Source organism: Brachycentrus maculatus, unplaced genomic scaffold (assembly GCF_059751285.1).
Source record: "Brachycentrus maculatus isolate JH-2025_06_01 unplaced genomic scaffold, ASM5975128v1 h1tg001291l, whole genome shotgun sequence".
Lineage (NCBI taxonomy): Eukaryota > Metazoa > Arthropoda > Insecta > Trichoptera > Brachycentridae > Brachycentrus > Brachycentrus maculatus.
The window spans coordinates 31,444-45,368 of NW_028281960.1; the positions used below are offsets into that span (position 1 = coordinate 31,444).

Sequence of the window (13,925 nt, forward strand, 5' to 3'; positions counted from 1 at the left end):
AATGTTTAAAACGACAGTAATATAATAAAAATAGAGTACATAATCAAATACGTATGGGACCGATAAACTCAACTAATTTTGAAGTAAGGTCCTTACAATATTTGTATTGCCTATACCCAAATTACACAGCTGCCTGACATGTATAAAATGTCAACCCAATCAAGGGTTAATTTTCCATAAAATGAATGAATGAAAAAATACTTAATTGAAAGATATTTGTGTTCAGTGATTAGTTATATTTTCTCATTCTCACTTTAAACATGCTTCTAATCATAAGTTTTATACCTTTTATTTCTATTTCTATACCTTTTATTGCTTTATATTTTAAATTTTGTGTTTTTTTGTTTGTTATTTTCTTATCTGATTATCAGCATTATTAACCTAATCCTATGTCCCAAAATGAATAATGGAAATTACTCATAGGGAATATTATATATAGCTCACTCCTTTCAAAAACGTCATATATAAAAAAAACTTGATTTTTGTGGAGATCGTTATTAACTAACTAACTAACCATCACGCCGCTTCCCCGCAGGGGTAGGCAGAGAGAATAGAGCGCCACACCACTCTGTCCTTGCAAACATTCTTCGCCTCTTCCACGTTCATGCATCTCCTCATACATACCCGCCGATTGTTACGACTCCTAACCTGACCACTTTCAAGTATTTGGCATACCTGATCGTGCCATGTTTTTCTCGGTCTTCCTCTGCTTCTTTTCCCGCTAACATTCGCCTCATAAATTTGTTTTACCGTTCTTTCCTCACTCATTCGTTCTACATGTCCAAACCATCTCAACACACCTTTCTTAATTTTATCGATAATGCTTATCTCAGCTTTGCATTCTTTCCTTATTTCACTATTCGCACATCTATCATACATCGTTTTGTTACACATTCTTCTGAGAGATCGCATTTCATCTCTCTCAGATCGTTATTAAAGTTTAAAAATATAATAAAATGTACTAAAAATAAATATCAAGCCACTTATTTGAACTTTTTACTGTGCAACAGATCTTTTTAGGTAAAACATGAATGTTTTACCTCCATTTGAAAAATATTTAATATATTTTTAAAAAATATATAAACAATACCTTTCTTCAAAATACAAAAACAACACTTTCTGCCCTGTAGCGGGTAAATATTAAGTTAAAAATATGCCGCTTTTGCTGGGATATAGTACATTTTCTGGGCATTACAAAAACACGCACAACTGAAAATTGGCGATTTTTGATATGTGACGTTGTTGAAAGGAGTGAGCGATATGTGACTAATGTTTGTAATATGCTATGACTTATGCGTAAATAAAGAAATTTAAAAAAAAAAACAAAATCCTCTGTATCCAGTGGACCAAATGACACCAAATGTTAGTCTACATGAATATATTTTCGCAAAGACCCGACAGATGGCGCTGTTATCTAGTTATTATTTTTAAAATGTGAATTTTTTGGATTTGCGATAATAATAATGTGTATATTTCACACCGTAAGTCAGATATAAACAACACAACAACAAAACAACATCCAGAAGTTTGTTTTTCGACGCGTTCGGTTCTGTTCAAAGTCGAAAAACAAAAATAATATGATATTCGATGGGTTTTATGAAATTCGATGCCAAAAATTAAAGAACTAAAAAAACTTTCTACGAGGCATTAACTGTTTTTTCTGCCGTACTTTTTTCCTTTATATTTTTTCATAAAAAATATGATAAATAAAAATTAAAAATTGTGTAATTTTTAATTTATTTTATTCGACATGATATCATTTTTAAAAAATCTATCTTTTTTAATTGTATATATTATAATTAATGTTATATTTGTACAGATGGCATTAATATCAATATTTCTGTTAAACTTTTTTTCAACGAATGCTGGACCTTTGAGTTTTTTTAATTAATCGAGTTCATCCCTTAATCATATTCATCCAGCACTGTGATATAATCGAAATTTATGGCGTTGAGGCATTGGAGAATCCTGTACAGCCTTCCTATCTTGGTGATGGCCTTCCGTTCGTTGCAGAGAGCGATGTCCAGAGCAAACTGAGCGGAAGTAGCAGATCCGCTATAGTAAATATTCGCATTGGTGAAGTCGATAGTACCGTCTTTGTTCATGATCCCGTGAGTTTTGTACACGCAGAGAGCGTACATCTTCAAGACAAAGTTCTCACTCGAATAGTCATGGTCTCTGAGCTGCTGAGCTAGGTCTGGATTGACTTTAGTGTACGTCGCGCAGGCGTCTTGAATCATAAACGATCGAAATGACGCTGAACCCTGAAAATTGAACATACTAGCGTTATTTTTCAATTACAGGAGTTATTTTCATATTATTTTTTGACATCTCATCAAAGATGAAGAAGAAGTCTGGGCATTCACGGGGCTGAGGAACCGACATAGGCTGGTTTAAGTGATCACTTTACACACGTGTAACATTCACCAATTCTACCCATTATTGACAACCAAATTCTTGAAAGTTCTATATATTAGAACCAATTTAGAAACCTTGTTCTTGAATCACTAGAACTTCACTAGAGACATCTATTTTATTATTTTATTTTTCATCATACACGTATTTGCAAGGGTCACAAATGAAGACTATAATGAGCACATCGGGCAAGAGTCTACGAGATAAGGAGATATATATTTTGTCCGCCTTCGAGGTGCAATGGTTAGCCTGTTCAGCTACCGTACTAGAGGTCCCAGGTTCAGCATTCAGGTTGTGGTAAGACGTGACTAAAAAATATTTATTTGTGGTAAGACATGAAAAAAGAATAATAAGTGATAATACATGATAAAATAATAAATTGTTGTCAGACATAATAAAGAAGATTAAATTTGTGATATGATATGATGAAATATATTAATTTGTGGTAAGACATGATAAAAAAAAATATTTGTGATAAGACATAATAAAATATTAATTTGAGGTTAGACTATTGATTAGATATTAGATTATTGAAAAAAAGCTCACTAATATAAATATATTCACTGCAAAAAGTATCACAGTAACAATAAATAAATAAATTGAATATATAATTCAATTGTAACTTTCTTTTAAAATCACCATTTGAAGTGATTTAAAAACAAAGTTACATTTTAATTATAAAATGGAAAATCACAAAGTTAGTGCTACAAATATTTAAAAATAATAATAATAATAATTCAACATACTAGTTTTTGTATATGAGAATGTTGTTTTTTATCAGTGACATTTTATGAAATCTAATATATCGCTCACTCCTTTCAAGAACGTCATAAATCAAAAATCGTCTATAAAAAATGTACTATATCCCAGCAAAAGCCGCATACTTTTAGCTTAATATTTACCCGCTACAGGGCAGAAAGTGTTGTTTTTGCATTTTGAAAAAAGGTTATGTTTAATTATTTTTTTAAATATTCTTAATATTTTTCAAATGGAGAACCTTCAGGTTTTACCTAAAAAGATCTGTTGCACAGTAAAAAGTTCAATAAGTGGCTTGATATTTATTTTTAATACATTGTATTATATTTTGAAGCTTTAAAAGCGTTCTGCTGAAAAATCAAGTTTTTTGATTTTTGACGTTCTTGAAAGGAGTGAGCGATATGTAATATATTGTATAACGCATACAGTAAAAAGTTGAAGAAATCTTTTTTTTAAATAATAATTTTAATCAATTGCTTTGTTTACTAAATTTAATAAAATTGAGTGATAGGAAAAAACTTTTTGATCTGATTAATTTATACTTAATTTTAAATAATATTTTAGATTGTCCCTTTTTATCACAAATGATAAATAATTACGCCCCAACCAGAAACACAAAATGCGTCATATATTATATTGTAATAACAGCTGGACAGTGTCTGGATTCAATACTTCTAAATACCGAATACAAAACCTAGGCAATGATTTCGCGGACCATTTCGATATCTGGAATAAGTCACTTCCTAACTATAAGGCTATAATAATTACAATATTTCAGGCTAATGCACATTTCCTTGTTTTTTATATGTTCGTCCTTATTCAGATATTTTTCGAACCAATAATATACTAAAAAAGACAAAACTTATCATATTCTCATAAAGGATACTATCATAAAAGCTCAATGATTTGGGGACCACACCAGCTTAAGTACTCTCTTATGGTAGAGAAAGTCCAAAATAAGTTTCTGGGGTATCTCTATATGAGAGAGTACGGCTATTATCCCGTGCTCTACCCGACCAAATTTCTCCAGGGTATGCTTGGCTACAATAGTTTAGAGACTAGAAGGAATGTGTATTTGATTACGCATTTTTATCGATTATTGCGCGGTATGATCGATAATCCAGAAATTATCCGGAACATTGGTCTATATGTTCCCGATAGTTACCTAAGACAGCGTCGACATAGATTGTTTCACATTCCTATATACAGGACCAACCTGCCGATGGTTATGCCTGCAGGAAGAGCTACCGCTGTGTTGAACAATATCTCATTGGATATTGATCTGTTCCATGTGTCTGAAGGAGTTTTCTGAAGCGGGATTCTTCTACACCTTAAGCAATAGTTCTTGCTTATAATTTGAGTTTTTTTAATGTACACGATTTAAATTTTTTATTGTTTGTAATTTATATATAAATTGAAATAAATAAATTGAAATTGAAAAAAAAGTAAAATATTATGTACAAATTTACGACGGCTGTTAGTAAAATAAAAATTAAAAAAATAATATAAATATACAAATATCTTACTTGTCCCAAAGCAACTACGCTAGCAATCACTAAGCAGAGGAGAGTAGACTTCATGGTGAGTCGTTGAAGATCTCCGCAGAAGGAACTGATAATTTTTCTACAGTCTAATATGGTTTATATACAATTTTTAAACTTGAATCTTCTGGATTTTCATATCTAACTAGTTTTTTGTGAATCTTAGAAAATAATGTATTTATTTTTTATATCAGTGTTTTTAAATTTTACATAATTGCTTTAGAATGAAGAAATGGCAAAAAAAATTCTAAAAAGTACAACAAACATTTTCGTAAACAATTTCCCGACAGTGTCGAATTTCCGCTGTTAATTTTTGTTGAGATTTAAGTTTTTAATATTTTTTCAATATTTTTTTCAAAACTTTATGAGACTATTTATAAGTTTTATTTTGTATTTCGAATGGGCCAAATAGACGCTTATTTTTATTTTATTTTATTTAGATTATATCGATTATTTGTAAAATATATAAATATAAATATTATGCATACTTATATACATTAATTTAATGATTCATTACATAATTACGATTTCTTTTTGCCAATTTTTTTACACAGCCACCTTGTGTCTGTCTTGTCGGTGGATTTTTTTTTTACATCTTTTTTAATTGTTTTTATCTATTTAAACATACTAAACACAAAAGAATTAAAAATTAACGATTTTCATAGTATTAACTCTTGATTTCCATTCCTGTATTTTGCCTTTGTTCCATATTTGTGTCGCCTACTTTCAAAATCCGCCAGATCTAATTTTATAAGATTTTTAAATATATACACCTTCGGAATACTAACTGTTGGTTTTATTGTTTAAAATATTTATATACTTGAAAACTCTGCTAAAATATACTTAAAAACAACGTTGTATTTCAAATTCGGCTTTATTCGTGGAGCTTGCCTTTTGACCCATATGGGCCAATCAGAGAGCGGGGATATGTCAAAAATTAAGATGACGTCATTATCGGTTGGTGCAAGGCCTACTAGAGACAGGCCTGGGCGCGCAAACGCCGAATTACGAAGTCAGTGCTATTGTCCGCGTGCGATATGCGAGTGGAATTTCGGATTATTTTTTTAAAGTTTTAAACCTACAATTTTCGAAAATCTAGATGTTTAAATGATAACAGTTTAATACAAAAAAGGAGAGGTAAAAATAAAACGAATTAATATCACATAAAAAGGCATTATTTATTTTCATTTTACACACACATATACATATATATTTATATATATATATATATATATATATATATATATATATATATATATATATATATATATATATATATATATATATATATATATATATATATATATATATATATATATATATATATATATATATATATATATATATATATATATATATATATATATATATATATATATATATATATATATATATATATATATATATATATGTATATATATATATAATATATCACACTCAAAAACACAAAAATAGTAATGGAACCTACAATAAATTATACAAGTAAATTATAATAATGACATCAAGAAATGTTGCATTTACCAAGTAAAATTAAAATTTAAAATGGACAGATATTACCACAAAGCTATAATCTCACCATATAAGACATGCATCAGGAATACAATTATTTCTAATATGTAAATTTATATATATATATATATATATATATATATATATATATATATATATATATATATAAATATATATTATATATATATATATATATATATATATATATATATATATATATATATATATATATATATATATATATATATATATAATATATATAATATGTATATTTTTATATATATATATATATATATATATATATATATATATATATATACACATTTAACATTAAAAACATGTAATATAACAGTAATTGAAAAAAATCTATTCAACACAAATATTTTAAGCATAAGATATCAAATGGAAAAATAATTGGACATGAAAAGAAGCTTATAATTATGTAAGTAAATTTCTTAATATTGGTGACCATATAAGTCGATTCAATTACAACATTTGCATTTAATCTTGTACTACTCAATTTAACAAAATACTTCTTGTTAAATTGACGATTGAGAATATGTGATTTATGTTATGTGAAGGATTTAATTTAAAGACATGTTACATTAATTTACTCAAACAGTTTACACATTAGGTTTGATAGTTGATGGTTATGGATGAGAAAAAACTAATAAAATTTTTGTACTTTTCTACTTGATCCCGAACAACTTTGTGCAGCAAGTTCATCATTTTTGATTTTTGCTAAGTTACTTAAAGGATTTTACAGGTTCTATGGCAAATATTTTCTGATATTATTAGCAAAGTCTTATTACAAATACATTCATTTAAAAAATCACCTTGATTCAAGAAATAATCATTTAATTTAGAAACACTTATCTTATTTAAAATATAGAGTTGATTCTGGCCACTAATAAAAACATCAGGACAATAATCTAAAATTGTTTGCAAACTAAACCATACCAATGCTGTAGCAACAACGGGGCTCTCAGTTGGTAATATTAATTTTCGGTGAGGAATGCACAAATAATTAGTATTAAATAACATATGATACGTAGCCGAGGAGTGTACAAACATTGACGCTGCAAATATCAAAGTATTCCCGCTGTATCGACGGAGATTTTTTAGGGTAGCGGCATACTTAATTTGTTCTATAATGAACATAATTCTCTGATCACTATCTGGGAAGTGTGATTGCAACATAATTAGAACATCATTTAAATCAATGGCGGGGATGGTAATGTCATGGATAGAGGATTCAATAAAATTTATCACGTCACTTAAATCATCTATGTTTTTGATTATACTCACATTTCTTGAATGACGACTTTTACTTACTAACTTATTACCTAAATATAAATGTATTTTTAAATCACTCACTACTTTAATAGCGCCCAAAACACAAGGCGCATCATTTAAGTCAATTAAACACAAAACTCTTTGTAACGCTGTCTCCGTTAAAACCCATTCTGGTTTAATTTGATTGGTCTTGTTTCCAGAACAAAAGAACTTAGTTATATCGTCCAAACTGTTTATGGATTTTGCTTCATTCAGCTTCCTTAGGTCATCGAGGCTGTTCTGAAGAGCGATCTCCATCCGGGATGTCTCCACATCAGCGAGTCTTCTAGTTGATTGGGGTGCGGTGGATAGATATTTGGGAGCACTCGAAAATATTGTAGGAATTGCTCCCTCACGAAGCTTGGGAATTTTGCGAGGCACATCTATAGCTTCCCCGCGTACTGTGCATCTGTCGCTTCGTATAATCATGGATTCTTCGAAATGCTTGATGCAAACATATGGATTTTTTATTCCAGAAAAATCCGTAGGAATCCGACGAAGCCATTTTTTCCGTAGAGCATCATTTTTTGGAAGAGCTAATGTGAATACATTTTCTTTTTGAGAGCGGTAGTTGGATTTACATCCAAAAACGCTGCAACATCTCCCCATTTTGTTTTGTAAACCACCTGTAATGAAACAAAGAAATTAAGCGTAGGAATTTAAGAATGCTAAGTTTGGTCATCCGAGGTTATCGTTTGGTTATCTTGGATAAACTCAACATAAATAGTGTATGTTTAATACAATAATTTAATATGATAACGAAAACGAACAGAAATTTGAGTCGACATCATCTCTCGTGAGTAAGCTCATGGATTCGTAAGCGAAATATAACCTCAAATGTGAAATAATGATTTTGTTGAAAATATTAAGTATTGTTATAAATAAAACACGTGTCAATATTCACGTTACATAAACACTTAAAAATGAAATACAAATAAGTATGCATTGTTATATAAGCTAAAAAATAGCAACGATTTATTGAAACGTTTTGAAACGTCAAATGAGATTTAAACTCGTATAAACATCGAAATTGTGTTATAAATACGAAAATTACTTACCAATTAAATTTCCAAATACACTTCACTGTCTAATCACTCACTCTGAAGTTTATATGCTTTTAATTCAATATCAAAACAACACACAAATAAAGCAACAACGAACATCAACATAAACAATCGCGGCCATTTGTAAACACTGGACGCACCGACGCACTCCGCTTGGAAATTTTACAACACCGATTTGATCACGTGACATTTCAAAAACCCTTGTGCGCCCAGGCCTGTCTCTAGTCGGCCTTGCGGTTGGTGTCTCGTTTTTTTTTTTTAATATTGAATAATTTTCTATAAAAATGGGAATATTCTCTATTTCAAAACATTTTATCTAAAGATAGACAAATCTTTTAAACATAAATGTTACCCGGAGAATTTTGCATTATTTGTAAAATCGACTTGCATGGATCTGGCGGATTTTGAAAGTAGGTGACACATTTTATTTAGACTTCTTACCTCCGTCGAGAACTAATTAAAAATGCTCGGAAATATATATTGAAGTGTTCTACTCCCATATTTATTGTTGATTATTGGGACCATCACCCATATGCTGTGAGTAAATCGTGTATCATGGGAACCAGAAGATTTTTATTTTAATTTTTTGCTGGTCTTATTTGGGTTGAAATATTGTATTTGCTTTTATTGATTAAATTTTACTAGGTTAATACCACTTTTTAAAATCAACTGTATTGTGGTTATATTTATTCATTGAAATCTCAACATAATATATTCTGGATCAAGACCGATTTCACTGAAGTTTCGCTCACTCCTTTCAACAACGTCTAATATCAACAAAAAAATCAGGATATCATTTTTTGAGTTAAAAAATATAATGAAATGTATTAAAAATAAGTGTCAAGCCACTTATTGAACTTTTTACTGCGCAACAGATCTTTTCAGGTAAAATCTGAATGTTTTTTCTCAATTTAAAACATATTTAGTATTTTTTTTAAATAATTAAACAATACCTTTTCCTCAAAATGCAAAAACAACACTTTCTGCCCTGTACAGGGGTAAATATTAAGTTAAAAATTCTGCATTCTGCAACTGCTAATTGACGATTTTTGATATATGACGTTGTTGAAAGGAGTAAGCGATTTGTGGGCTTTGTAATTTTTAAATATAACATTTATACAATTCAAAGCCTACCATCTATATTTTAATGCTGACCCTGAATATTTACGTTAATATAAGCTGAAATAGTGTAATAATACAAGCATTAAAATAATTATGTATAATAAAAATATCGCAAAATATTAAACTGTGATAAAAATATCAACAACAAAAAAAATATGATCGCACGCGTTAAAACTTTAATTTTACTTGATATATTAATCCGATTTAATCCCGCATTTGAATAGGCAGTTCTGAAACAAAAATATTTTTTTATTCTTGAAAAATCAGAAAAAAAAATAATTGTACTAAAAAATTCGGAATATTTTAATTTAAAAATCGTATATAAACCATTTTATGTCGTGGAATAATCATCAGTTCCTTCTGAGAAGTACTACCAACAGCTCACCATGAAGTCTACTCTCCTCTGCTTAGTGATTACCAGCGTGCTTGCTTTAGGACATGTAAGATTTTTTTTCTTCATTTTTTTGTAAAGCTCATTAAACCTTTAATATGTTATAAAAATAAGATTTACTTTTTTTTATTTTTAACGAAATATTTTGTTTTATTTTCGAAGAAAAAAATTTATACAATATTTTGAATATGTCCAAATATGGGTTTCTTCGTTTTTAAGTAATTTTAACATTTTGACGTCTCAACATGGATGTAAAAAGAATGTGGATGTCTTACTTAATTCAATTCAAATCTTTATCAGCACCTAATATAAATATAAATATCATTTGACTCTAATATACGACAAAAGTTTTATCAGGATTTATAAAAATATATCAAAATATTAATTTTTATGTGTTTTTTAACAATAAAATACAAATTAGTAGAGTCAAAAAATCTGTGTTTGATTTATTTATTAATTTATTCACACAAACGCCCAGAGAGCTTTTACGAGTAAAAATTCAAGTTTCAAAAAAATATAGAGTTGTCATAAGTATAAAACAAGAGCATTCAGACACATAAAATAACAAGAAAGTACGATCTACGTAATAAAAATTGCATGAATAGTCTAGTTGACAGAAAACGCTTGTTTATAGGCATATATGGAGTAGGAAAAAATGTCTGTAGCTTCACTATGAGTGTGTTATAAAGATTATGGATTATTGGTAAGGTAGCATTTTTGGCAATTCAGGTTCAGGTTCAGTGCTGCAGAACAGCGTTTATTATTTAATATAATTTTGTACTTAAGTTATACATATATATATTTATATATATATTTTTTTATTGGACACGGTCTATCCTCACTAGGTATTTGGAGATACCTGTTCTGAGGTAGGCAGGGTATGCTTATTCTTTTTATAAAACAGCTTTATATATTTTTAATGATAATATAAAAGTGGTAAGACTGAAATAATATGAAATAATAATTATGAAATGAAAGCAAATAGAGAGATTAACTAAAAGAAAAGTATAATCTAAAGGAGTAATATTATAAAACTAGAAAATGGTATTTTATAATTATAAAAAACTGACACCTAGATTAATCACACACAAACTTTCATTTGCTGCTCCAGCTGGGATCTTCCAATTTTTAGGAGCCATTCTTTTGTGTGCATTTTGAATTCATTTCCAACTGAACATAATATTTCTTGTGGGAGCATATTATAAATACGAGGGCCTATAAAATTAGAATGTCTTTGGGCAAACGAAGATCTCACACGAGGAATATTTATTTTGCCTTCAGTTTTTGATCTTGTGCTTTTAGTGTGGTTAATGACATATGGCTCTTTGTTTTTATGTAAGTCCTCTAAAATTGACTTAATGAAAATCTGTCTTACATTCAAAATATTTGCCCTACGAAACAAGGGTTCAGACTCACAACGGAAAGGCTTCCTGAACATAACTCTAACAATAGCTTTTTGCACTTTCACTAATGGGAAAACTTTCACTATTAGAGGAAAGAGTATTGGTAACAATTTATTTTAAAAAATATATAATTAACCCTTCTTTTATTTTCAGGGTTATGCAAGCTACGACGCGTTTTTGGCTCAAGACAGCTGTTCGAGGTACACGAGAGTCGATCCGTATTTAACGGAGAAACTGAAAAATCACGACTATTCTAGCGAGTGCTACATATTAAAGCGGTACGCCATGTGCGTGTACAAAACTCTCGACATTGTCAACAAAGATGGAACTATCAACTTCTTAGTTGCTAAGAACTATTACTACAGTGATAGCGATTCTGTTCAGTTCGGTCTAGACATAGCCATCTGCAACGAACGGAAGGCCATAACAAAAATAGGCAGGCTGTACAGGATTCTCCAATGCCTGAACGCCATCAATACAGATTATATCTCAGTGCTAGATGAATATCAGCCGTGGGGATGAAGAATAACACGAGTAAATAAATGCCATTGTATAAATAAAAATATACATATACCAGCACTTATAAATTCCAACATTTTATGGGATCATAATATCTTTTTTTTTATTGATTTGATGAACTCCATTTCAATTTTCGTATTAATTTTTATATCAATTATAATAATATTAAAACCCTTATCCGCACCCCAATGGTGCATAGGGCACTGCGTCATATAAACGCAGTGTTATCTTGATCGTTTACACATGAAGGAAAGGCGATCAGCCCTCCGCTTCAGGTACCAGTCCAGGGTAATATTGAATAAATATAACAGTGAAAAAATCACTCATATTTATTTTACCCCTCCTGGGAATCAAACTCGGATCCTCCAGAAAGGTAGCCGAGGGTGCTGACTATTACACTACGGAGGCGGACAAGTCTTAGTAGACTTAAAAAATCTGTGTTTGATTTAAAAATTAATACGTAAATCATAATATCATTTTTATTATTATTAAATAAAACACTTGTTTTTATACCACTCGAGTTTATTTATGACTACTTGTTTTAGAAGCTTAGCTTTCATCTCCAGGTCTAAATGTAAAACATAATTAATAAATAAATAAATAAACTCAAGTGGTTTAAAAATATGTTTTCCTTAATAATTTTAACATGTCTTACCACATATCATTTTTATATTTTTATGGATTTGGTGTATTAAAAAAATACATACGAATGAACATTCGTTTGAAAATACCTTACATAGGCGAAACAAGTGTCACAATATTAATTTTTATGTGTTTTTTTAACAATAAAATACAACTAAGTCGACTCAAAAAATCTGTCTTTGATTTAAAAATCAATACATAAATAATATCTATACAAGAAAAGTTGTGTTTTTTAAATATGTTTTTCGTATTCCTTTCTGCCTCTTCAGTGTACCTCTGTAGTGTAGCGGTTAGTGCGTTAGCAGCCAAGCTAGATGTCCCGGGCTCCTTTCCCAAGGGGGGTGATAATAAATAAAAAGTGATTTAACACTCTAATAATTATTTTATAATACTCTGGTTTGGTACCTGAAGCGGAGGGCTGTCATTTTTCCTTCAACGATCAAGATAACACTGCGTTTATAAGGTGCACTGCCCTATACACCATCGAGTGCGGATAAGGGTTTGAAGAAGTATGAAGGGTTTGAAGGGTGTGATCGATAATCCTGAAATTATCCGGAACATTGGTCTGTATGTTCCCGATAGTTACCTATGACAGCGTCGACATAGATTGCTTCACATTCCTATACACAGGACCAACCTGCCGATGGTTATGCCTGTGGGAAGAGCTACCGCTATGTTGAACAATATCACATTGGATATTGATCTGTTCCATGTGTCCGAAGGAGTTTTCCGAAGCGGGATTCTTCTACACCTTCTTCTTGCTTACTTTTAATATATGCGCCATGAATATTGTTTGTTTTGTATATATTAATTTTTTGTTGTTGAAATAAATTGAATTGAAAATAAAATTAAAAGTATTTCCTTACTACACTACAGCATTGTTGCATGGAGGGGGGGGCAGCTTATAACAACGCCTTGAACTCTATCAAAACGTATTATTATTTTGACATCTCATCAAAGATGAAGAAGAATATGGAAGTCTGGGCATTTACGGGGCTGACGACCGTCGGATCGCATTTCGACTGCATTCAGTCTGTTTTCATCCTTCTTTTGCCAACTCCATGCTTCGCTTCCATACATAAGGGTTGGAACCAGAACTCCATTGTGTACTGCCAGTTTAGCTTCCGCTGATAGATTTTTATTTGCTAAAACTGATTTTAGTGCACCATTCACTCTGTTCCCAGCATTCACTCTCCTTTCTATGTCTTTATCAATCTTTCCATCCCTA

At 30.1% G+C, this 13,925-nt stretch overlaps 1 protein-coding gene across 1 annotated transcript; it reads right to left on the reverse strand.

Moving 5' to 3' along the window:
• Positions 1 to 6,534: 6,534 nt before the first annotated feature.
• LOC148299184 (uncharacterized) lies at positions 6,535 to 8,778 on the reverse strand. Its single transcript, XM_088276316.1, has 2 exons — positions 8,615 to 8,778; positions 6,535 to 8,182 (listed from the first exon to the last, which is right to left on the reverse strand). The coding sequence occupies exon 2, from the start codon at positions 8,163 to 8,165 to the stop codon at positions 6,972 to 6,974; it is 1,194 nt and encodes a 397-aa protein (XP_088132442.1). The 5' UTR covers positions 8,166 to 8,182; positions 8,615 to 8,778; the 3' UTR covers positions 6,535 to 6,971.
• Positions 8,779 to 13,925: the final 5,147 nt, after the last annotated feature.